Source organism: Typopeltis vanoorti, chromosome 3 (genome assembly GCF_054136105.1).
Source record: "Typopeltis vanoorti isolate ZY-2024b chromosome 3, IOZ_Tvanoo_1.0, whole genome shotgun sequence".
In the NCBI taxonomy this organism is placed as follows: Eukaryota; Metazoa; Arthropoda; class Arachnida; order Uropygi; family Thelyphonidae; genus Typopeltis; species Typopeltis vanoorti.
Genome location: NC_143551.1, coordinates 174,336,698 through 174,363,975, shown reverse-complemented (window position 1 = coordinate 174,363,975; position 27,278 = coordinate 174,336,698). Strand labels below are relative to the sequence as shown.

At 36.2% G+C, this 27,278-nt stretch overlaps 1 protein-coding gene across 1 annotated transcript in view; it reads right to left on the bottom strand.

Moving 5' to 3' along the window:
* Positions 1-2,828: 2,828 nt before the first annotated feature.
* LOC150108751 (tRNA (guanine-N(7)-)-methyltransferase) overlaps positions 2,829-27,278 on the bottom strand; it is a 93,753-nt gene continuing 69,303 nt past the window's right edge. The window contains exons 5-6 of the mRNA XM_090416210.1: positions 15,470-15,571; positions 2,829-3,259 (exon numbers count right to left, since the gene is read on the bottom strand). Coding sequence (XP_090272336.1) covers positions 3,149-3,259; positions 15,470-15,571 — 213 coding nt within the window. The 3' untranslated portion in view covers positions 2,829-3,148. The remainder of the gene's footprint in view (positions 3,260-15,469; positions 15,572-27,278) is intronic.

Sequence of the window (27,278 nt, the reverse complement as noted above, 5' to 3'; positions counted from 1 at the left end):
CATTCCTGAAACGCTGCCGGGATAATAAAGTAATCCCGAACTGTGTAAAATTCAAGCACCGGTTTGTGTCACAAAAAGCTCTCCGAATATATAACTGCGCTAGCTACGCGAACAAATCACAGCCACGCGGTCGCTGTTAGCGGACATTAACAAAGCTATTCGTGCCGTCGAAGATGAGCTTTCGTGCACTTTGAACCACGAACTTTGGTCGATTTTACATGACGTCTCATGTACCGCTGCCGAAAAAGAATTTAAAAAAATACGAGGCCGACAGATGAAAAAGTTCGAAAAATTAAAAAAGAACTCTAACGTCTTTCCAAAACCTGCTACCAACATGGTAATCAACCTTTCTTCAGTCACCCTGAAGCACTCAATGCGCTGTCACGTGGACACAACTTCGCCATTGCTCCCAATAAAATACCTAGTGAGGATATTATGATCCAGATCGAACGCAGAATCTGCACCTTCCACATCAAGTCGCCAACAGTGTAAGACTGGATGTAGTCTTACATGGATGTGTCCTTTCCAAAGCAAGACCACCAAAAACCAACTTATCCAACAAGGAATATAAAGCTCTACAGGAAATGAAGGATAATAAAGAATTAGTTATCACCAAAGCAGATAAGGGAAATGCAACTGTAGTACTTAACCAAAAGGACTACACAGGTAAGCTGAATGCTCTTCTATTAGATCGGGCCACTTACCTCCCTATCAATTACAATCCCACCAACTCTCAAATTAGAAAACTTCACAGGCTCCTTAAGAGAGTCGCTTCTTGGCCTGTAGAAGTTACCAACAGATTAAAGCCGTTTAACTCTATACCCCCCCCCCCCATATTTACGGACTCCCAAAAATGCACAAAGAAAATGTGCCATTACGTCCCATGGTGGATGGCATTGATTCCCCCCACATACAAATTAGCTAAACATTTGGCCAAAGAGCTCACACACTATACTGGCAACACACCATCACACACAAAAAAACTCAGCCCATTTCAAAGCCAGCATAGAAAACCTTACACTCCAACATACTGATATAATGGTCAGCTTTGATGTCTCCTCTTTATTTACAGATGTCCCACTCAAGGAAACTTTAGAGCTAATCCAAGCTAAATTTTCTCCCGATATCTCAGCCTTATTTCAGTTCACAATGAACTCAGGCTATTTCGTTTGGCAGGGAAAATTCTACAAACAGAGGGGACAGCCATGGGTTCACCACTCTCCCCACCCTTGGCCAATTTCTTTATGGAGACCTTTGAAGAAAAAAGCCTTAGCCTCTGCCCCACAAAAACCAGCCATATGGCTTCGCTACGTTGATGATGTGTTCGCTATTTGGCCACATGGCTCTGAAACACTTCTCTCCTTCTTAACACACTTAAACAACCCACACTCCAGAATCAAATTCACTCTAGAAAAAGAGGAAAACAACAGCCTCTCTTTCCTAGACACACTAGTCACCCGCCAGCCTAATGGAACCTTGGTTTTCTCAGTTTACAGAAAACCCACCCATACAGGCAGATACATTCGCCAACAATCCCCCCCCCTCACAACAATATGGAGTAGTGAAAACACTATACAACAGGGCTAAACTAATCTGTTCAAACGACTTGACCCTAAACACTGAACTAAATCACATCCTCAACACATTCTCAGCCAATGGCTACCCCCCCCCCCCCAAAAAAAATCCAAAAAATATCAGAACCTACAAACCACAGATCCCCCCCCCCCACACACACACACAACAAGGATTACTCTAAATCCATCACCATTCCCTACATCCGAGGCACCTCGGAAAAGATTACCAAAATTTTAAAAAAACATGACCTGACCTCCTGTTACAAACCTTACAGAAAATTGGCATCCCTTATCCGCTCCACTAAAGACCAGCCACTTCCCCTAGACCTACCTGGTGTTTACCAGGTCCCTTGCAGTTGTAAACTGTCTTACTTTGGCCAAACAGGCAGGACAGCAAATATCAGAATTTCGGAACTACATTTCGGACTACATCCGTTTTCACAAATACAGTCATTCTGGGCTTGCGGACCATGCTCTGGATACATGCCACAGAATACGGTGGAAGAAAGCTACAGTGATACACCGTAGCAAATACTAATTTGAAAGACTCTTTATGGAATCAGCCTCAGCCCTAAGAAATTCTCCAAACCTCAACAAATTTGGTTGTATGCGACTACCCCAAATTTGGGAGGCCTACATCAGCAGACCTTCAGCCCAACGGCCAAGAACACCTACTTAGCCCGCTAAAGGGCACCATCAGGACTGTTAGGAGAACAATAGCTTCATCTCTTCATTCCCAGTTTCTGTGTTGTAGTGCCTACGTGCACGTAACTTTTTTTGTAAGTTCCTTTAGAAGATGGCAACGTGATGTTGCCGAAATATCAGAAAATATTTATTAAAGTTTAATTTAATTTATATCCTTAACTACGTTGTTCAATTCCTTAAGTGTTTTAATAATGAATAACCAACGTATAAGCTTGTCTACGATGGATGCTAATAGTTTATAACATAGTATTCTCACTCATGCACAGGAAAAGATAGCCATTGATCACTGTATGTAAAGTGTTTTATCCAAATTTCCATTATTTATCCTTTTACAGTGATTATTTATTCTTTTACAGTGATTATAAATACAAATATTTCATTTTGTGAGACACAAAATGAAATATTTGTATTTATAATTTGTTAATTAAATATTTTTTTACTATAGATAGATATATGTTTTTAATGGATCTCCCACAATTTTTTAAAAAATCTCCCTACTGATTTCCAAAAGTTAGGGCTAAAAGAATTATTTCAGCAAATTACAAAAAAGTGTTAAAGGATTTATGACTTATCTTACATTTCACAACAGCATAAACCAAGATACACTCTACTAATTATCTCTTTTTGAATATCTTCATTTTGATCAATGTCATTCTCAACATCTCTAAATAACTGGAATAAGTTTCAGTTCACTTTACACATTATGCACCACAATAAAATATCACCAGTATTTCATTAATTTTGTATAATTATTTACATTTGAAATTATTTTAGATGAAAATGAGTTTATATACAGTTGTGAATATAACACAAAAGACAGTGATGAACAACAAACACCTATGTAAATTCAACATTGTTTTCATTGCTTTTCAGTCTTTAATTCTTTGAAATATTGCCATATATTTATTTCCATGATTTCTTGTTACTTTATTGCCTTCTTCTGTTGCATTACAAATCTTTTCTACAATTATATCTCCTTCCTGAAATTAAACATATCTTGTATCAAAATCCAAATAAAAGTAGAACCAAAAGGGAAAAAAAAAGATATTATTATAATAGCAATTCAACTTAAATCCTTTTTAAGTCATATGTACTGTAATAAGTTTTTTTTTTTAAACTGTCATTTGTAACACTTTTTTGTATTATTTTGAAATATTTTGCTTAAAAAACTGGTAGCAATTTAAACCAAAACAGATTTCACAAATTTAGTAAACATGATCAGAATGTCAAAATTTCAAATAAAATCTATCCAGCCTAAAAACAGTTACATCTATAGACAAAATAAAATTAATGTGCTATGTATTTTGTAAAACACACCTTAAAAAAGCATTTTTAGCAACAGTATTTATAATTCTCACTGTTTTTTCTGCTGTTTCATAGTAATTCTTGTAACAAGCTGCCAAAAGCAAAAATTTTATAACTGAGATGTCAACACACACACAAGTAAAAGTCTCAAAAACTTATAAATAAAACATTTTGCATTAATGTTTGTGCTTATGAAAAAAAAAAAAAAATTATCTGAGACCTCCAGGGAGTCGAGGACTCATCGAAGCAGGCTGTAAATTACCCAACCCAGCTATCATACCTTTCCTTAAATGATGCCCCCGTGTTCTCTCCCTGCCTTCCATATAACGAAAAATTTCATCATTTGAAATGCTATAACACCCATTCAAAAGTTTATAGACCTCTATCATATCACCCCTCTTTCTCCTGTTAACCAGAGTCTGTAATCCACATACTTCCAAGATTGGGAGTATGTGGATTATGATTAAATGTTTGGGAAATCAAGAGAGCATAACTAAGGTAAAAAACTAAGTTTAAAAAGTTTGTATTCTGGCAACTTCTGTCAAACATTATTTCAGTTTGCCATTTTCTGGGAAAATTTTTTCATATCAAGTTATGGAAATAAGCTTAAAATGATGAAGACTGATCAATTTCCCACTGTAAATCTATTTCCTGAAGTGAACTGTTTGATCCAAAGACTGGCCATTGTCAGTATAATTATTCTCATAATAGAAAAATTTTCCATTTAGAAAATAAATTATACTTGCCAAGAGATTATATTCTTGTTTAATCCTTTACCCAAGTGTAAGCAAAACAAAGTGACTAATTATCTGAACATCGATTGAGTAACAGTCAGCTCTCATGAGAAGAATGAAATCGAATTTAGTGAGCTGCTGTGAAACAAATATGACAGAAGGAACTTGAGTGAAAGAGTGTTAGATCTGATTATAGTGTCAAAGGCGGTCTCAGTTAAATATGTGACTGTTCTGTTTCCAAGAACAGTCATTGGTGACAGCAATCATACTGTACTGACCTGAGAAGTGACTAAGCAGTATGAGTGTTCCATTCAAAAAAAGGTTACATGCTGAAATTATGACCAGCTGATGGCTACTTTAGGTTCTGTCCTATGGCATCAGTTGCCAGATGGGATAGATGTCAGCAGTATATGGGATGCATTTAAATACTTTAAATGATACAATATCGAAATGTGTTTCTAGAGTTCAAAGAATAAACACGGGAGGAGTGAAATAGATATGCAACGTTATTAATTAAGCAAAATATTAAGATGAAAAGCCAAATGGCTATTTTTTCTGGCGAGGTTGATAAGTAAAGAGGATAAAAATCCCTTATTGTTTTTTAGCCAGTATGCGAAACTCTACTCAGAGTTTCTTAGAGTTTCGCATACTGGCTGAAAAACAATAAGGGATTTTTATCCCCTTTACTTAAGCAAAATATTCTTAAGAAAAAAGATGATGTTGTGTCCCATTTTATGATTTTTATTCTATCTAGTTATTTCCCCTTTATCTATGTTCAACTATTATCTATGCACGAAATATCACCAAAATTTTTACTAATACTTAAGTTAATTCTCCCCTTAGTATCCCTAATATTTGTATTATGCTGCGCCTTTTGGGACATTTAGTTTAAGATATTATATACAAAAACAAGGAGAAAGAACTAAAATATGTCAGAAAGTGTAACTATGTTACAGTCGTGACACTTTATCTCGTTTCTTAACACATTAATTTCCCGCGTAATTAGGTTCGTATTTTTCAAGTGGTGCACTGGACAGCAATTTCAGACAACTGTTTTATCATTGGACAAAAGGTTTATTAAATTCCTTAACATGGTACAATTCAAATTTTAGTTATTATTCAATTCAATGCTATACTAAATATTTACAAACTGACATTAGCTTATCATAAATAATTAAGCTATGATCCTATAATGGGTATTACGATCATGCCGCCATACACATTCAACACATAAATTCATTTGACACGGACATATAAGATTAATTCACACTATTTAACTATCCAAACTTAAGTAGCTTAACTAAACCATTTACTGCACTAACACATAACTATGACATTTAAACTTTCTTATACAATATAAAAGACATGCAAAATTCTCAGGACGCTTAATTACTCATATAACATTAACATTAGCCAGCTTACTTTCAATATATTCTGTCAGATACTAAAATCCTAGTATTGTTTTCTTGGTCACTTCAACAGTTCAGTATTAGAATAATGATAACTAATACAGACGAATCATAGTTAACACGAGATATATTTTACAGTACCTTTCTTTCTTGAATTTTCCATATGGGCCTCTACCTTTTTCTGATCGAACTATCTTGGTATAACCTCTCCGATAATCTGTTTCTCCTACGTTCCTTTTGGAATTGAACTATGCTTATGCGGTCTTAACCTCTCATAACTTAGGACACACTTTGAATCATCTATATAATGGCTGTACAACTCGCGACGTGGACATCGATTTCTTTACTTCTTTCCCTTTCTCGTAGTTGACACTGGAGTTGATACACAAAGAATATGCTTTCTTTTCTTTGACTATATGGCATTCCTCACTTCTTACATAGGAAGTATGGAATCGAAATCCCGCTCACTTTCGTTTCCGTGTTGTGACGACAGAGATATAACCCCTATCTCGCCACTCAGGAAAACACCGTGAAATCCCTACAAAAGAGCTTGTGAAGAACTCTCCTGGAACAGAACCAAAACCAAAAGCCAAAAAGAGTCCCCCTCTCTCTCCTAACGGCACCTTCTCTAACTTCTTTTCTCTGCCCCCCCCCTTTTTGACTTGACTTTACCGACCAATTAGGATGGCGTTTTTCTGCCGAACATCATTTGATTGGCAAGCCCGTAACGAAGTCTCAATCTGGGAATTGACCCTAAGCGATTGTCTGTTGTTTTACTTGTGCTAGCCTCTAATTTAATCCCCTTTCCAAAATTTTTCTATGAATTTAATCTCTAGCCTCTCACATACCATTTCTTATGACTAATCTTTTTCTGTCTTACTTAGATAAATTTTCTCTTTTATATCATATTACAACATTAATATATTCTTTCTTTCTTTCTTTCTATTTGTTAGTTAGTTCAACAAACACCTTTATATTTTATATATTTTATTGGATGCAAGAATATTTCTTTTTCTTTTAATTAATTCATCTATTATCTTTTATGCAGGGTTTTTAATTTATTTATTCTTCATGTTACACCATGATAGCTTGGAATTCTACATTCTTAAGGTATCAGGGGGTAACAATGTGAAAGGAATACCATGTGCATAAGAACGATGTCAGTTATGAAAATTGTAAGGCATAGCCCAGAAGATTTACAGGTATTGTAAAGAAAGCCAACTCTGAGTATGAAAAAAAATTGGCTTTGCAAACTAACGACAACCCCAAAGATTCTATTGCTATATTGCAAATAAAAGAAAGAATAACTGCTGAATGCAGGTGACAAATGCAGAAGAGACTTTTCAAACTAATGAGTGCCCATTTTGCTAAGAGCTATCAACCTGGTGTATGCTCAATGCTACCTCTTCATTGGAGGAGGTACCTAGGTGTTGCATAAACTGAGTATGAATTTGGCAATAGAGACTGATGGAAAATCAACATAGATGCCAAAAGAATGTGAATTGACTATTTGGGAAATGTTGATCAAGTATCTGAGAAAAAACTATTTTAATACCAACTAGTTTCACCAACTTAAACTGTTGGCATCTTCAGGGTACAGGACTGATGATAAAAACTAAAGCTAACAAAACATGTTACAGAATTCTAATTATAAATTACAAAACAACACTGAACATGTGCAATACACATGTGGCACGTACATGATTTCATTTGTTGTTTAGGAACATTTTATAGTTGGTACTAAAGTTCATTTCTTGTGTGTTTAGAGATCTAATTAGGGTCTTCCAGATCTCGGATAAGATTAAACCTTGGTTCCTATTAAGATTTTCTGCAGAACGGGTGACTTGTGCTGATCTTTTCATGGAAGATCTTGAAAGTAGAATTTTTATCTCAAGTAGACCCCAAACCCACAATATGGTGGAGATATGTGGATGACATCTTCATTATGTGGAATCACAAAAAAGATGACTTATTTGAATTCCTAAATAAGATCAACTCCTTTCACCATTCAATCAAATTCACTCTGGACCTTGAAAGAAAAACTACCATTTCTGGATATCCTAATTAAGAAGCAAGCTAATGGATGTTTCAACCTCTCAGTTTACAGAAAACCCATGAATACAGGACGTTATTTACATTTCAGCTCCTCCCACCACTTTTCTCAAAAAACTCAGCATTGTACATATTACAACAGGCCAAAAAGATCTCCAAGATGAATTGACACTGATATCCAACAATCTCATCTTGAATGGCTATCCTCAGAGACTTGTTAACAAGATTCTGTTCTCTGATCCACCACAAAGATGATAAGAAGACACTCAATATATTACCACAACGTCATTCCATACGTGGAGACAGCCTCCAACAAGGTTGCTAAACTCCTCAAACCACATAGAATAAGAGTGACCATCAAACCTAAAGATACAATTCGAAAGCTCTTAAGATCTCCAAAAGACTCCCATCCTTTCTTTAAATATTCTGGAGTTTATAATATCCCATGCTCGTGCGGTTTAAGCTACATCAGCCAAACTTCAAGAAGCCTTGAGATAAGACAGAGAGAGCATATCAGATATGTCAAAAACAACAGACAAGATATATCGGGCTTATCTTCCCATTTCTCCACAACCAACCTTGTCATTGAGTGGGATAAAAGCTGTACTCCTTATACAGAAGAGGATTATCACTCTCGTATTTTTAAAGAAGCCACAACAGTCGCCCGTTCTGTAGAAAATCTTAATAGGAATCAAGGTTTAATCTTATCCGAGATCTGGGAGACCCCAATTAGATCTCTAAACACACAAGAAATTAACTTTAGTACCAACTATAAAACGTTCCTAAACAACAAGTGAAATCACGTATGCGCCACACGTGTATTGCACACATTCAGTGTTGTTTTGTAATTTATAATTAGAATTCTGTTAATGTCTTGTCTGTAAATGTTTTGTTAGCTTTAGTTCCTGTCATCAGTCCTATACCCAGAAGATGCCAACAGTTTAAGTTGGTATTAAAATAGTTTTTTCTCAGATACTTGATCAACATTTCCCAAATAGTCAATTCACATAGCTTCTGTAGTCAAGAAAAAATATCGTTTAATATGCTAAAAGAATGTTCAGCTAAGCTGGCTATGTGTTTGACCGAATTTATATAATATGAGTCTCAGAACAGGGAAGATTCCACAGGAGTGATGATGACAATTTTTGGAAAAGCTGATACAGAAATGACTGCAATAAAAATGAATTCTGCATACTTTGCAATGAACAGTATGGGTTTATTAAAGAAAGATCATTTTATAATAATGTTATAGTTGAATTAGACAAGGGAAATGGATACATTATGATACTTTTGGACTTTGCTAACGCTTTTGACAGGATAGCATGAAAGGCTGTTATGTAAATCTGAGATATTGGACTGGATTATAAACTATTAGCTTGGATAAGAGGATGTCTGACTGATGCTCGACATCAAAAAGTGATGTATGGGGAAGGGGGGTCTGCATGAGTTGAGATGATCAATATTGTATCATAGAGATCAGTCTTGGTCCACTGCTATTCACTCTTTACATTAATGATAATGAGAAGGATTTAACAGGAGACATACAACTATTTGCTCAGGTTATAAAGGTAGAGTAATCAGAAATGCCCCCTACCCCATACAAAATGGCTGTCATTGAACTGACAGCCATTTTGTATGGGGTTTGACATGCCAACTTTATCATGTATTATATATTATACTGGAAGAAACTGATCAGGCTATGGATCTTGGAGTTTTAGTATATAGGAAGTCAAAGTTCAAGGGGCATATACCAAAGACTGTAAATACAACTCAGAAGATAATTGCAATGACTAAACAAACACTGACATGTAAAGATAAAGAAGTAATTTTTCCTCTCCAACACACCTTTGATACAACCCTATTGTATCAAATTAGACTATTTATTATGGTCAAATTGCACCTGGTTTCCAAGGCGATTCTGATACAGTGTAGAAAATGCAAGGAGTGTTAAAAATGATGCTGAGACTATGGAATGTAGATTAAGAGAACAGATTGAGAATTTGTGGAATGTAAACAATAGCAAACAGAACAAAGGGTTCATATAATATATCAGTAGATGGAATTTTAAATGTTATGGAGGATTGGAAGAGAATAAGAGGCTATCCACAGAAATTGAGAACAAATGCCATCAAGAAAGGGGTAAGAGCTAGATTTTTCTCTTAAAGAATTGTGCGTGTGTGAGAGAGAGATTGTAATAGACTTCTTTGAAGATCATGAAGTGCAGGTACAGTGAATGAATTGATGAATACATATGACATCTAGTGTGGATGATATAGGCCTCCCTCAATGAGTTCCTGACTGCCTGGAGGTCTCTGATAATAATAGTCAATAAAAATAATAATTATCAACCCAACAAAGGAAAGGTTACAAATGAAATAAGTACAGTGACCTACCATTATGGGCAAGCCCACAGGGACACCACAGAAATAATTTGTTTAGTGGATAGGTTGCCATAGAGTATTTAATTATAAATGATTAAAGCATAACATAACATAAATGATCATAGCAGGCTATCTTTTGGTAGCCTTATGAAGGCATTTGCTGCAGTCAGAGCTAACCTATACAAACAAATCTAAAATTCACTTCATAAATCCTACTCACAAAAATATCAACTTCCTCATCTCTGATTCCCTTTACAGTACTCTTTCCTCCATTTCTAAGCTTTTCAACAGCCTCCAGAACATTTTGGCACTTTACTACAGTATCAGAAAAGATATAAATTGATTGTTCCTCCTTAACCGTAGTAAAGTACACCATCTATTTTACCTCTGAATGGGTTTATTTCCAATCAAAATTTCAATATCTACATTAAGAAACAATTCTTAAAGTGAAAATTTGAAGGAAATTGATTTAAAACACAAAATTTTGCATCTTCAATGAAACAGATGTTACTGCTTTCAGTAAAATCTTATAAAGTAGGGAACATGTTATATTTGCATTTTCCATTTGACTCTGCCACAGTTCAACTTTCCTAATATGAGTTGTTGCTTTAATTTATGAAGTTTGAGAATATTATTATCTTTATACGAGGTGTTTAAGGGTCAAAGCTGTATAACTGAGAGGAGACCTCCGCATAGCCTTTTAAAGGAATGTGGAGAACCGGCCAGTGCTTCTGCCCTAATGTCCAATCCTCACCTTCTCATGGTGCACCCTGTTGGGTATCTACCTGGATAATGAACAAAAGAGGATGGGCTGGTAATTTGGGATTTAGCCAACCAAATTGTATTCTTATTGGCTTAAACCACAATATTAAATGATGGTACAACATGACAGTTTCATGCCGGCTGAGGCATCACCTGGTTAAACAAGGCCCCCATTGTTTTTGCCAGGGCAAACAGCAAAAAGTCAGCTACTGGAACAAACCCTAAAACACACCCCAACTCAATATCACCCAGAGTTCAAGATCGGTATTATCAACATAAGAAGCCTGAATTGCAAAGAAATGAAGTTAGCTGAGGAATTGGATAAGTACCAGATTGATATAATAGGGGTGACTGAAACAAAAAAGACAAAAACTGGTGAGATTTTTCTGAGCAATAAATACCAAATGTTGTCAGGCAATGACAATCAAGGAAAAGAAGGAGTAACCATAGTATTCAACATTAAATATGAGGCTAATCTTAAATGACAGGCAGTCTCAAGTAGAGTGATGTGGGCAAATATCAGAATGGGGAACTGGACAGTGAGACTTATTTGTGGAGGAATTTTTTGAGGCTTTAGAGAAAGCAACTGACACATGAAAAAGGAAAAGTTGGTCCTTGTTAGGGATCTAAATAGCAGAGTAGGAAATGATTGTCGACATACCAAAATGTTTTGGGAAAATTTGGAAAAAAGAGGAAAGCTAATAATAATGGCAAATATTTGTTGGATTTCAGCTCAGAACATGAACTGGTTATTACTAACACTATGTTCCAATATAAAAATGTGCACAAATTCACATGGAGAGAAGAGGCAAGGAATAAGAAAAGTCCCATTGACTATGTTATTGTTGATAGTGATGTTTTCTCTCTGGTGCAGGACACTAGAGTGTACAGAGGATTTGAAATTCGAAGTGATCACCATTTAGTCTTGAGCAGGATAAAATTGAATTTTATATTGAAAATAAGAACATGTAAGAAAGTCTTAAGCGAATAAAAGTTGAGCAGCTCTCAGATGTGAACTGAAGATTGAAATATACAAACATTATTCAATAAAAAATGAAAGAGTCTGAGAACAGGAATCAAACCTTGGAGATTCAGTGGCAAGCTCTGAAGAAAACATTGATTGATTCAGCCAGAGGGGCATGCGGTCTGCAAGGATAGAAAAATCAGAACTCCATGGTGAACACAAGAATTTAAAGAGGCAGTGAAGGAAAAGAAGAAAGCATATCAAAAGTTCCTGGCAAATAAGTCAGCTTGTGCTCTTAGAGAATACAGAGACAAATGTAAAAAAGCTAAACACTGTGTAAAACGAGATAAACAAAAGTAATGGGAAGACTTTGGTAAGAACATAGAAAATAAACATCAAGAAGATGGCAAGATATTCTGGAGGTTTTTGAAGAAGCACAAAAATGGAGGAAAGTGCTGTAAAAGGAATTAGAGATGATAAAGGTGATATGAAAACTGGAGAAAAAGATATCCTTGAAGTATGCAGTAATTACTTTGAAAAATTGCTAAATGAAACTAGCAGTGATGACAGCACAGTGATAAAAAAAACACTGACCAAGAATGCAATCAGGAATACATATCCATACTTAAAGTAGAAAAAGCCATCAAAAGTCTGAAATGTGGAAGCTGGAGTAGATGACTGCACTGCATACTTCAGAAGGCCTGGACAGAAGGACAAATGATTGAAGTAGAGCTCTCATAGTACCCATATATAAAAAGGGAAATAAAACTGAATGTGAGAATTACAAATGTATTTCTCTACTAAGTGTTACTGGTAAGATTTATGCAGTATACTTGAGAAACGGTTGAGAAGGATTGTGGAAGAGAAGCTTGTTGAAGAACAAGCTGCATTCAGGCCAAATAGAGTCTGTCAAGATCAGATTTTCACTTTACGAGAAATAGTTGAGAAATCCTGGGAATATAACAAAGATCTGTATTTAAGTTTTGTAGATCTGGAAAAGGCATATGACAAGGTGCCAAGAGAGAAGCTATTCAAAATGCTATGGTGTCAGTGGGGCATTATATCAAGCAATACTTAGTCTTTATTTGAGTTGTAAGTCAGCAGTTAGAATTGAAGGAAGTATTCTTGTAGAAAGGCTTATACGTTGGTTGCACATGATTACTAAATAACTTAAGGAATTCACAATGTATATTGGAATATCAATTAAAATAAACTATAATATATACTTCCTATATTTCGGCAACGTCACGTTGCCATCTTCATGGGAACATAAGATTAAGACAGGTGCATGCAGGCACTAAAAACAGCAAATCAGGTCGAAGCGAGGAAACTACCGTTTTTCCTAAAGTCCCGATGGTGCCCCCTTGCAGGCTATATTAGGTATTCTTGGCCGTTGGGCTGAAGTTCTCAAGATGTACATCTCCCAAATTTCGGGCAGTCTCATGCATCCAAATTTGTTGAGGTTTGGCATGTTTCTTAGGGCTGAGGCTGATTTTATGAATAGTCTTTCAAATTTATACTTGCTGCAGTGTATTATTGTGGCTTTCTTCCACCGTATTCTGTGGCGTGTATCCAGAGCATGGTCTGCAAGCCCAGAGTGGCTGTACTGGTAAAACCGAATGTAGTCCTTGTGTTCCAAAATTCTGTGTATACTAGATTACTATGCTCTGTGTCTTTCCACACTTAAATATTGATGAAATTATTTTCTTACTTCAAAAATAGTATTAAAACACTTTCCTAAGAAATGTCAAACAGTAAAACATGCTACCTAGTTTAACCCATCTTTCTTTCTTTCTCTCTCTCTCTCTCTCTCTCTCTCTCTCTCTCTGCAATGGCTTGCAAATATCCCTTGATTTTACAGGCCTAGTTTTATACAGTTCACTACATTTAAGGTTGCTTGTAGAGCATTTTCCAATCTTTTGAAGCAAGCTTGCCCATGAATCATACAATGCACTCAAATAGTGCCAATTTGTCTTATTAATGATTGGAGTCAGCCTGAGGAGAGTTCTTCAAATACAAATGCCATATAGTCAGACCACTTTAAGAAATATGAATTCACAAAGCTATCAGTTATATCAAAAAGGTCTGCAACTTTACTCATCCCTGCAATTTCTTTTAAGAAAAGCAAATCTTCATTTATTTTACTGTTATTAGCAAATTAGATATATGATTCTTTTGCAAATCTGCAATTCTCACTTATTGGATGCCTGAAGTGGCTTGAAAAAGTTACATTTGATCTCTAGAGATCAAGACTAGAAACTATTAAGAGTATTTTTGTTAATGATAGATTTCTCACCATCTTTTATCGCTCAATAAAAACTTTTACAATATCAACTTAATTTTATTTGATATACACTACAAGTTTCATTAGTACAACAGGCATTGTTGAAACTGTTTCAGTGGATAGAAAGAGCAGGAAAAGGTACTTGTAATATAGTTAGTGAATCATGTGTGTGTGTATAACAGTGCCACAACTAGGCAGATGCACAGGCACAGGGCCCAAGACAAAGAGGGCCTGAAATGGGGTATCAAAAAATAATCAGTATTATATTTTCAATTTAAAATTTAAAAATTTTTTGCCATGGGAGTCAATTTCGTGACTTTTTGGTTAAAGTTAAAAATTAACCAGTCTATTTCTATCATATTTGTTTTTTTTTTTATTTTGTTTCCAAAAAAAAAAAAAAAAAGAGGGGCCATAAACAGATAATTCAAACAATGCTTGATGGAGGTTGGTGAATCAAACATTTATTATTATCCATGTTTAACCATTATTTCGACATCTATCATACCTCTCCTTAAACTCTTTCACTGACAGAGTATATTCACAAACTGCCTTTGGTAATTCCACATTCATCACTATCCAAACAAATCTGGTCATTTTATCCTTGCTACCCACTTACTACAATAGGTACCATTTGTTCTTTTTCCTCCTGTCATTTACTGAAATATTTCTTCTGCATCTTTTCTATAAAATTCCCTTAGTAGTATGTTTTCAAAAGTAACTTGCTTTTTCATTTCTCCCCTTTTCTACCTATTAACCATATTCTACAATCCACAATCATAGCAAGTATTTCACAGCCACTGCCACCATCATCTTGGTCACCCCCCACATCCCGTCTGCTGTCTGTTTACCACTTCTACATCCAATTGAAACTCAAATTTCTGCACACATCCACAAAGTGTTCATTCAGGAAAGCACGTTAAAAGAAATATAAATATACTGCAAAATATGCATAATTTTTTTCATGTATACTAATTATACTGCCAAGTATAACAGATCCTACACTGATTTCAGCGATTTGGTTACTTTGTTAACCAACCTGAATATCACTATTTCAGACCAATATGTGAATCAAGAAAATATTTGCATATTAGTATCCTTCTTGATTGATCAAAACAATTCTGCTAATCGATCAAGTAGGATGATGTGTCATAATTGCTCACATTATAAGTTTGTTAATCAGTTTCTACCAGGGCAACAGCTTCCAAGATGCTCTTAGCATCTTGGAGGCATCATTCCATTTAAGTATAAGTATTTTGGCCACTAAGTATAACTTGATACATTAACATTACAGTAACTTACTAAATCTTTTTCAGGAACTCTTTCAAACAAAGGATGTTCAGTAATGTGTTTTACCATCCAGTCATGAAGATCTTTGACATCTGTGATAGTGTACAACATTCCCTATAATATAAATTATATCATTTACATTAGTATGTGATGATAATATTGCCTATACCAATAAAAATACAGTTGAAATTTAATAATGGAATTTAAATTTTCAAACATTAATTTTTCTTCTTTTAAAGAAATGGAACTAAGAAATGTGTAAATCTTTTATACGCTAAATAAGATTTATTCTGAACTGAAGTTCATATGTTATAAGAAATGGAAATTTAACCACTTGTGTCTCTCTCTTCACCAGATGTCATTTATAATTGGTGATAGTCTTGGGCCAGCTATCTCTGAGTAGCTAGCAGTGAAGATTGAAATGGCCCCTCAATCTCCAAAAGACTGAGGGGCCATTGAGGAGTTCTCCTTGCATACTCCCTAAATGGAATAACAGGTATTAGCAGAAATGTAATCAGATTGCTTTACTGGTTTCTAATTACTAATCCCTTCTCAATGCTCAAGTTATGTTAAAATCAATGTGAATATAAAAAAAAAGAAGCCAAATCATCTGAAAGTATATACTTTTAAACAATATTAATTATGATTAAATTTTGAAACTACATAACTGACTTCTACATAATCTATAAAGAATGCAGAGAACTATTGAGACCTGACTCAACACTCATTCTTCACTTCTTGTGTGGTAATGCTTTGATAAGGATATACAGTTGAATGTTGAATGAAAGAGGATGATCTGGAAGTTTGGAACTCAGACAACTAAATTTTATTCTGTTTGGTGGTTAGGCTTGTACAATGATTATTCATACTGGTATTTTTATTAAGGCTATTACAATGTAGAAGATATACTAATTAAAAAAATTAATGTTTCCAATATTCAGAAATGGATTGACATTGAATCTCTACTTTGCAATGAGCAACATGGGTTTACTAAGGGAAGGTAATGTTTTAGCAACTTGCTCACATTCTATAACAATGTTATCATTATTACAGAATGTGAACTAGACAAAGGGAACAGATACATCATGATACTTTTGGATTTTGTTAAGGCTTTTGACAGAATATGGCATGGTAGAGTGTTGCATAAATTGGAGAATATGGGTTTGGGTTATAGAATATTAGCATAGATAAGAGGATGGCTGACTGACAGATATCAAAAAGTGGTCTACAGGGGATGTGAGTCTGCAAGATCATCAGATGAAGGCTCCAACTCTTATAGACCAGAGCCAGGAAACTCGTCAAGTGTGATTCCAGATGTCTGTTTCTTTTTTGGACGTGATCCTGCCACCCATCCCAGCAGCATCCTCAGGAAGAAAGTTAAAAAAAGCTCTACAAGGACTGCCATCAACCCATTTCTTCATGTTCTCATCATGCTTGTTCCAGCAGTCAAGGAATTCCAAATCTCAGACACTTTGTGTGCCAGGTCTGCGATCGTGCATTTTCCACTGCAGTTGGCCTTGGCGCACATCGCACCTCAAAACATCCAGCCAAAGGTGCAATAAGAACTGAGTGCGTCAAAGCACGTTGGACTGCTGAAGAAGAAAAGATCCTCGCCGCTCATGAGATCGAGTTGATGGCTCGAGGGATAAAGAACATCAATGAGGCTTCATTTAGGGTGTTTCCATTAAGATCTTTGGATGCCATCAAGTGTCATAGACGGAAAGCCAATTACAAAGCCCTAGTTCAAGAATTGGCAGCTCATCTGCCACAAGTAGGGACAAGTAATATCTCCATATCTCCTGTCTCTGCCTCTCCATCTTCCAGCCACCATCCTGCTGTTGAAAAAGAGGCTTTGATTCTCAGACTGGAATATAACCATATCAAATTCTTAAATCTCTCATCCAGACTCATCTTCTGGGAATGGATATCACAGATCAGTTAAATGACTCCCTCCATGCTGAATTCTCCGAACACTTCATGCCTCGTCAACATCAGCCTACGTCTCATTCTACAATGACTTTGTCAAATAGGAAGCAGAGGAAGAGGGCCTATGCAGGTCCTCTATAAAAAGAATAGAGGGCAATGTGCCAAGACCATACTTGACGGTGCTTCCCATCCACCTCTATCAGACTTACATGATGATTTTGTTAAATTCTGGAGTACAGTCTTTTCTGCTCCACCTCCACACTTCCCTGATGATCACCAACCTATGATATTAAGGTCCATTCCTGCCCTTCAAATATACCAGCCAGTCACCATCCAGGAGATCAAAGCAGCTCTTCCATCCAATTTCTCCACCTCCGGATCCTGATGGCTTTCCTGCAGCTAGGCTTTGGAAGGTGCCACTGAAGATTCTTCAAGACTTATTGGACATTCTCCTTTCCAGTAAAGCAATACCACCATACCTACGTGCTTCAAGAACTATCTTCATTCCGAAGAAAGAAACTTCAAGTCATGAATCAGACTTTAGACTTATTACCATCTCCCCTGTGATACTTAGACTCTATCTTAAAATCTTAGTTAAACAACTTCAACAACATATACAGCATGATTATAGACAGAGCTAAGAGTAGGCCTTTCTATTAATGTAGAGAAGTCCTACTCTTTAGCTCTTGTTGTGACAAGAAGCTTAAGGTCGAGACTATAGAGAATGAAGTCAAAGAATGCAACGGCCTCCCTGCATGGGAGGCCGTTGCATTCTTTGACCATCCTGGAAGAGTGCAGATACCTCGGTATCATGTTCACCCCAAAGGGAAAGTCTTCTGTCTCTTCTATCCAGCAAAGACTGTTTCTCCTTTCCCACTATCTCCTACCTCGCTTTTACCACAAGTTGATGCTTGGTATGATTGGGTAAGGGATGGCACCAGACTCCCCCCCCCCTGGGTTCGAGTATACTGACCCTATCAGGATGAGGATCAATGCCCAGCCCACTTGAGCCCGCACAGCTCAATGGGGTAGTGACAACTCAAACTGTAGGGCTGGCTGCCATTGCATTAGCCCAGTGTTGTTTCCACACCCATGGGGTCCGTATGCAGAGGCATGATGCCGTGGTCTCCATTCTGAACAACCGGTTTAAGAACAAAGGTTGAGAGACCGCTGTGGAACCACATTATAGGACCTCCACAGGTTTGCATAAGCCAGACTTGGTGATTAAAAGAGATGGTAACGTTTGGGTAGTTAATGCCCAGGTGGTGGGAACAGGGTACCCACTAGCCTATAACCATAATAATAAGGTCAACTATTATAAGAATAACCAAGATCTAGTTAGTAAGATACGGTAGGAGCATGGGGCAACTCTGAGGTTTGCCAGTGCCACCATCTCTTTACATGGCGCATGGAGCACAGATAGCTATAAGGACTTAAAACAGCTTGGGCTTACGCAGAAGAATATAAAAGTTCTTTTCTTGAGGGCCCTACAGGGCACACTGGTGGCATGGCACTGCCACCAGTGTGCCCTGTATGCCCAGAGAATGACTACAATGATAACTAGAACAGGCATAGGGTAAAACACTTGTAAAGGCTTAGGCCTATATCAAGTCTTGACATGATGTAAGGGTAGTACTGCCCATAATCAGTACAAAGATTAATAAAAAATAAAAAATAACCGGCAGTGTGCTACAAGGATCAGTGCTTGGTTCACTGCTATTCCATCTGATTTGGTCTCCTGGATTCCAACAGGATAAAGTAGCTGTGGAAAGTCTAAAAAGAAAGTTACAAAGATGATATAAGGATTGCAGAATGTAGATTGTATTATGGATTGTAGACACTGGTAGAAATAACAAAGGGTATTATGATAGAAGGCTATAAACCTTTGGGAGGATGTTATAGGACAGGGGTGTCCAACCCGTCAATCGCGGAGCGATTTTTGGTTGATCTCTTGTGTATTCCTCCTTACTTACAAATTTAATGAAAACTGAAAACATAATATTTTATTTATCATTATTTTGTATTATTTTTAATTCACTTTAAGTGTACTGCTATTGTTGATTTATTTTTCGTTAAAATCGTTAAAAGTGTCACATCAGTAATTTTCTTATAAGCCCGGGTAAATGAATTAATTTAGATCAGTGGAAGTCAAACAGCAAGCCGAGTGAATACGATTATAAGCAAAGTGTAAAAACTCAATTGTAGATTAAATATTAAATATTCCAAAGCACGTTACATCGATTTTTTACTTAGATTAAGTCCCATGTGAATATTGTAAAAAAATAAACTTTGTTTGTCTTGGTATAGTTTGTATTAGATGTTTTTGTAAATAACTCTTTTGAAGCTAACTGTATATACTGCTTTACTAAGAATATGTTAGAGTGTTAAAAACAAAGGCAATGTTTTTGTCACCGAAGCTGTTCGTGGCGGCATTAGAAAGATTGTTATTGAAACTTGTATGTATGAGAAAGGCTTGCAGGCTCTAAGTGCAAACATCTCTGAAGTCAGTCAGAAAGAGTTCAAACAACATTCCGATGGCCAGCAACTTACAATCAAAAGAAAGCGGAGGAGAACAAAAGGCATGCCAAACTTGAAACTTAAGATGAAAGACTCATACCGATTCTTTGGAGGTTGTCAAACTTCATGCGAGGTCTCAGAAGAGGCCTAATAAAACGGGACTGAGGCAAGCAGAAGGGGGTCCCAATTCCAGAATTGCTGTCAGAGAGTAGGCCGCCCGGTCCAGAGTCGCCATCAGAGAGGGACTGCCCAGATCCACGTTGCTTGCAAGAGGAGTTTCCTGCTTCCAGAAAGGAGCTTCTCGGTTTGAGACTTCGCTAGAGAGAGACCACTTCTAGGCGACAGACAAGGTTTCAAATTGCCGAAAGGAAGAGTTCCAATTGCCGGAGAAAAGTTTCCAGGCCAGGTTAATGTCAGACATTCACCAGTGTGTTGCGTTTTCATTACAATTTGATGAATCAAATGACTTCACTGATATTGCTCAGTTAATGGTATTTATTCGCATGATATTTCAAGATTATTCAAGTAAAGAAGAACTTTTGAAAATTATACCATTATTGGGAAGGACTAGGAGAGAAGACATTTTTTCGGCATTTGATGAATTTGTGAAGCAACACAAACTTCCGCTTTTTAAACTTGTGTCTATTACTACTGATGGTGCACCTGCAATGATAGGTAATAAATCAGGCTTCATTTCATTATGTAAAAACGATGACAAATATCCAGATTTTTTAACATACCACTGTATTATTCACCAACAAGTACTGTGTAGTAAAAGATTAAACACAAAAGATGTTTTGGATATTACATTTAAAATTGTACATTCTGTTCGAGGAAAAGCCCTGCAATGGCGGTTATTTAAATTAGGCAGATGATGATAAGGAACTCTGTTGCACAATAATGTTCGCTGGCTCAGCAAAAGTCAATTTTTAGAAAGATTTCTTGTATTAATTAATGATATAAAAATTTATCTTAATGAAAAAGGAGATATTTATTCAAATTGAGTGATAAAAGATGGTTGTTACACTTATCATTTTTAGTAGATTTCTGTACGAAATTAAGCAATTTAAATTTAGTTACAAAGAGATAAAAATTTAATTGACATGTTAAGTTCAATAAAAACTTTCCAACAATACTTACTTTTGTTGTTTATTATTTTAACGGTATAATAGAACACAGAAACTAAGTAAATAATTAATTTATTAACTTGATGCTGATATTTCGCTGGTGTTATAACCAGCATCTTCAGAGCACAAAAACACTGTTTGTCACAATACCCGAGACTAAAACAACATGGTGTACTTAAACAAAATTGTAGCAGCAATACAAAGACTAGAGTCCTGATTTTGGTGCCCTCTATCTGGAAAAAAAAAAAAAAAAAGCTATCATATATTACTAGAGTCCTAGAAACGTGCTAGTTTTTTCTTAATATGACTGTCTCCCAGATCTTCGGCAAGTTAATACAGCCATATTTGTTGAGATTTGGAGTGTGTTTTAGGGCTTCTGTCGCCTCTAAGAACAATCTCTCTGATTTATACGGGTTTCTGTGTAGTACTTTTGTGTTTTTCCAGTTGATCCTGTGTACAGGGGTATCCAGTGCATGGTCTGCTAGGCCCGACTTCCCATAATGATAATTCCGGACGTATCTTTTATGTTCGTTGATGCGGATGTTCACAGTTCTTCCTGTTTGACCGTAGTAGGCTTGATTGCATGAGCAGGGTACTTGGTAGACTCCTGGATGTGATAAAGGAGGAATGCTGTCCTTGGGTGAGCGGATGAGGGTGGCTAATTTGCTACATGGTCTGAATGTAGTGCGTAGTTTATGTTTAATGAGAATTCTTGAGATCTTTTCGGATGTGCCTTTAATGTAAGGGATGGTGACTGTTTTGTTGTGGTTCTCTGTGGTGGATGGTGGGAGGGGTTTCTTAGGAGTGTTTAGTATTTTGTTTATTTTATGTGGATTGTAGCCGTTGGCCAAGAAGGTGTGGCATAAGTGAGTCAGTTCAGCAGTCAGAGCCTTGTCATTGGAACAGATTGCGCTAGCTCTATGGGTTAGTGTTTTTAATATGCCATATTGCTGAGAAGGATGATGGTGTGATTGTTTGTGTAAGTATCTGCCTGTATGTGTGGGTTTTCTAAAAACTGAAAATGATAAGGAACCATCTGGGAGACGTGTGATGAGTGTATCCAGGAAGGGCAGACAGTTGTTGGTTTCTAGTTCCATAGTAAAGTGGATTTTTGGATGTTGGCTATTTAAATGTGCTAAGAATGTTTTCAATGTCTCAGGGCCATGTGGCCAAATAGGAAGCACATCATCAACATAGCGTAGCCAAAGTGTTGGTTTGAGAGTGGCTGTATTGATTGCTTGTTTTTCCAGGTGTTCTATGTAAAAGTTGGCTGGGGGGGAGCCCATGGCTGTCCCATCAATTTGTTTGTATATTTTCCCTTTCCATGTGAAATATCCTGCATGTATTGTGAATTTGAATAGTTCAAATATATCAGGGGGGAAGTGTGACTTCAGTAGATTGAGGGTTTCTATTAGTGGTACATTTGTGAATAGTGAAGTGATGTCAAAGCTTACTATTAAGTCTGAGCTTTTTAGGGTAAGGTGTTGTAAGATGCTTTTTAGGTGTGCTGAATTTTTGACAAAGGAGGGAGAATTGTTTGTGAGAGTGGCTAGTAGCTTAGCTAAATGTCTAGCCAGTTTGTATGTGGGACTATTTATACTGTCCACAATTAGGCGTAGGGGTGTGCCTGGTTTGTGAATTTTTGGTGCTCCATAGATCCTCGGTGTTTTAACATGGAAGGGTTTGAGTTTGTTAACTGTGTCTTTGGGCCAGGAAGTGACTTTTCTCAATAATTTTCGTGCCTTATTCTTTTGTGTGTTGGTGGGATTGCGATCTATAATTTTGTATGTTGACTGATCTTGTAATAGTGTGTGCATTTTGTTTTCATATTCAGTTGTGTCCATCACCACGGTTGCATTTCCTTTGTCTGCTTTTGTTACATTCAGACCATGTAGCAAATTAGCCACCCTCATCCGCTCACCCAAGGATAGCATTCCTCCTTTATCACATCCAGGAGTCTACCAAGTACCCTGCTCATGCAATCAAGCCTACTACGGTCAAACAGGAAGAACTGTGAACATCCGCATCAGCGAACATAAAAGATACGTCCGGAATTATCATTATGGGAAGTCGGGCCTAGCAGACCATGCACTGGATACCCCTGTACACAGGATCAACTGGAAAAACACAAAAGTACTAAACAGAAACCCGTATAAATCAGAGAGATTGTTCTTAGAGGCGACAGAAGCCCTAAAACACACTCCAAATCTCAACAAATATGGCTGTATTAACTTGCCGAAGATCTGGGAGACAGTCATATTAAGAAAAAACTAGCACGTTTCTAGGACTCTAGTAATATATGATAGCTTTTTTTTTTTTTTTTTCCAGATAGAGGGCACCAAAATCAGGACTCTAGTCTTTGTGTTGCTGCTACAATTTTGTTTAAGTACACCATGTTGTTTTAGTCTCGGGTATTGTGACAAACAGTGTTTTTGTGCTCTGAAGATGCTGGTTATAACACCAGCGAAATATCAGCATCAAGTTAATAAATTAATTATTTACTTAGTTTCTGTGTTCTATTATACCGTTAAAATAATAAACAACATGTTCGACGAACACATAAGTCTGTCCACACAATACTTACTTTTATTAAAGAAAAATATAAAGACCGCGAATTTAGACATCTCCCATATTTATTAAAATTTTTTGAACAAAATCAAGAAATGCTTCGCTATGATTTAAAAGAATTTATTCGTGAAATAGAATTAGTTGAGGAAGAAATAAATTCAAGATTTAAAGATTTTAATAAAACTGAAATGATTGCATCTTTTATCAATAATCCATTTCAAGAAAACTTGAACATCACAGAAATTTCAAATAAAATTAGTGAGCTGTTTGATATAAACCAAGCTGAAGTAGAACTTGAGATAATAAACATTCAGAATAGTTTACATTTAAAATCAATAAACAATGAAGTCATTTGGAAGTATGCACATGAAAAATTCCCAATATTAACTGATATTGCGCGAAAAATTCTGTCGTGTTTCGGATCGACATACTTGTCAAAATCCGCTTTTTCAAATATGACCTGTCATAAAAAATCAATTAAGAAACCAAATTACATATGATCATTTGGATGATTGTCTGCGATTAGCCACTTCTTCATATCAACTCGACTATGAAAATATTCCAAGGTGCAAACAATGCCAAATTTCACATTAACTTTTTTTTTTTTTTAATCAAGCAGCATTTCCTGTAACTTGTGAGTTTGTAATCAATCTGTTGTTTTTTCTAACTTTGGTTTTCCAAAATAGAGAAATAAATATTTTATTCCAATATTTTTTTTTTTTGTTGTTGTATTAAAATAATTAAAAGTGATAAATACATTTTTAAATACACAATAAAGTTTTTAGTTGTGTATTTTTTTTTAGTTGTTTATTTATACATAATCAGATATCAGGTTGGGGGAACGTGATCTATATAAGAGAGTAGATCGCCGAATAACTTATATATAAGAGAGTACATTGGCGAATAACTTTTTATAGAAAAGTAGCTCGCGTAGTGAAAAAGGTTGAACACCACTGTTATAGGATGTCGACTGATAACTTCTTCATTATATGGGAGGTGGAGAGAGGACAAGGAAAACATCCAGAGAAGTTAAGTTTGCATGTAGTTAAGAAAGGAGAAAGTATGATGACAGCTGGTATGGTTATGTATGGCCTCTCTTGATGAGTCCTTAACTCACTGGAGATCTAATAATAATAATAATAAATATCATGAGAATGGGATAATATTTTGGAGAATATTAGATATAAAAAATTTAGATATGAAAGAAAAGAGTCCAACAAAAATTAAAAAGCATAAAGGTGACAGAAATGTAAATAGGGCAATGTAAATAAGGAGTATATTTCAGAAGAAAAGACAACAGAAACCTCAAGTGAGAAAAGGCAAACTAGCAGATGATATCTGGCATGAGATATGTCTGCTGTGTGAATGCAATACAGTGACTACACTGCATAACTCAGGTTAGAGCTACCATCATACCAATAACCAAAAAAAAGTTAATAAAATTCTTTTAAAACAATAATTTCTGTACACTGTGTGTTCCAGGAAAAATGATTTATACAAACATACTTCTAAAGGTTAAGAATAAGTGATAAAGTATGAGTTTGGCTGATGTCCAATGGGAGTTGCCAATACAAGATTTTTTATCTCACAAATAATTGATAAACGGTAATATTAATGAGGATCTTCATTTTAGGATATATGGAGAAAACTTCAAAACAATACATTTATACAGTGTAAATGGAACCTTTATATAGACCAATATGTAACTTATAATTTAGTTAAAAATTAGCAACTAAAATTGAAGCATGTACAAAAAGATGGCGTGATGTTAAATTGGGTACAAGGTGTGGCTGTAGACTATCTTCAGTGTTATTTATGATATATATGAATCACATTATTAAGGAAACAATATTAAATTTAACATTCAGATATGAAATATTAGACTTAGTTCTTTATGCAAGTGATGCTATTCTTGTAAATAGATCTACTACAAATTTCCAATTCTCAGACAGATTACATAACTGCTATGACAAATTCTAAAAAATCAGCAAAAAGACAAAACAGACAGGAAAACAGAAGTTCAACTGCATTCTCAACAGTGAATAACTATTTAGGAAGCCAGCTGAATAAATTTATTCAGCTGGCATCCTACTGTTAAGAACAAGGAAAACTTATTTCTTGGTCTTTGGCTTATTTTTCTCTTGACAAATAGGCCAAAAGACCAAGCTATCAGTATACAAAGCAGTATTCAAATCTTTGTTAGCATATGAATCTGGGAATCAGGTTAGAAATAAAATGGTTCATCAAAGTCTGAAACCACAGATATGAGAGTTCTAAAGAAAACTAGGGGAGTGAATAGATGATATCAATGGCAGAACCACAATGTAACAACATGTAAGGAAATGATTGCAGATCACAGAAGGGTACATTCTGTAATAGCATTATAATTAACTGAGAAGGCATCTTTTGGAGTAATAACTTCTTCTTCTTCTTCTTCTTCTACTACGCGTTATTCCCGCTTCCCATGCAGGGTCCGCGTGTTACTTTAGATGCGACTTCTTGTTAGTACTACTCCCAACCGACCCGTCGCCTGGTCTGCCGCTAGGGGGGGATATATTTTTGACTGTAGAGGCGTATGTTCATCGGGCCGGTTTGCCTGTTTGCGGGATGAAAAACGCCAGATAAACTGGCGGAAAAAACCCTACTGACCGCACCCAAGACCGGCTAACTTGGCTATGCCTGAGGAAGATCCTCAAATTCCTCACGTCTACAACGGGAATCGAACCTGGGACACTCCTTCCCCAGGCATATGGTTGCGAAGCGCAAAGCCACTAAGCTAACCGTGCGGTGGAGTAATAACTTTAACTTAAATTTAAAATAATCACTTGATGTTTCAACCTTCATATTAAGCATATCATTAGGAGCACTGTATGTACACAAAGCGACACAAACCATATTATAATTCAATATAGTATGTTATAGAATTACTACTGTGACCAAGATCCTAATTTGATCTTTGGGATAGAAAAAAATAAAATAACGAAAATACAAAAAACTAAAAGACATACGAGGGACGTCCAGAAAGTAAGTTCCGTTTTTAAATATTTTCACTGCAGTGCTGTGCATGCATGCTGAGTTTGTTGATTCCTTAGCAAGGTGTTGGTGCCATTTTCAGACATTCTCGCAGTGCGTATGCTTCTTGGTGTGTGTTTATAATGTCTAAGAAAATCAAATCATCTGCCACATGTGAAATTAGGTCAGTTATCCATTTCTTGAATGCGAGGAATGTTAAAGCAGCTGAAATTCATCGGCAAATTATTGAGGTTTATGGAGAACATGCAACGAGTGATTCAATGGTATGAAGATGGGTATGAATTTTTAGTGAAGGAAGGACAGGTGTGCACGATGATGAACGGAGCGGGTGACCATCTTTAGTGACTGACGATTTGGTGCACTCAGTTGAAGAGAAGATTCGACAGAATAGGGGATTCATTATGACACCACTCTTGCTGCAATTTCCAGAAGTTTCATGTTCATGTCTTCATGAAACTGAATTATCGGAAATTGTGTGCACGCTGGGTGCCGAAGTTGCTTACAGAACAAAAGTGAATCGGCTGGGCAGTGCGTTGGAATTCTTGACACGCTACCATGAGGATGGCGATGCTTTCTTGAGCAGACGTCACCAGGGACGAGACTTGGGTGTCACATGCAATCCCTGAATCCAAACAACAGTCCATGGAGTG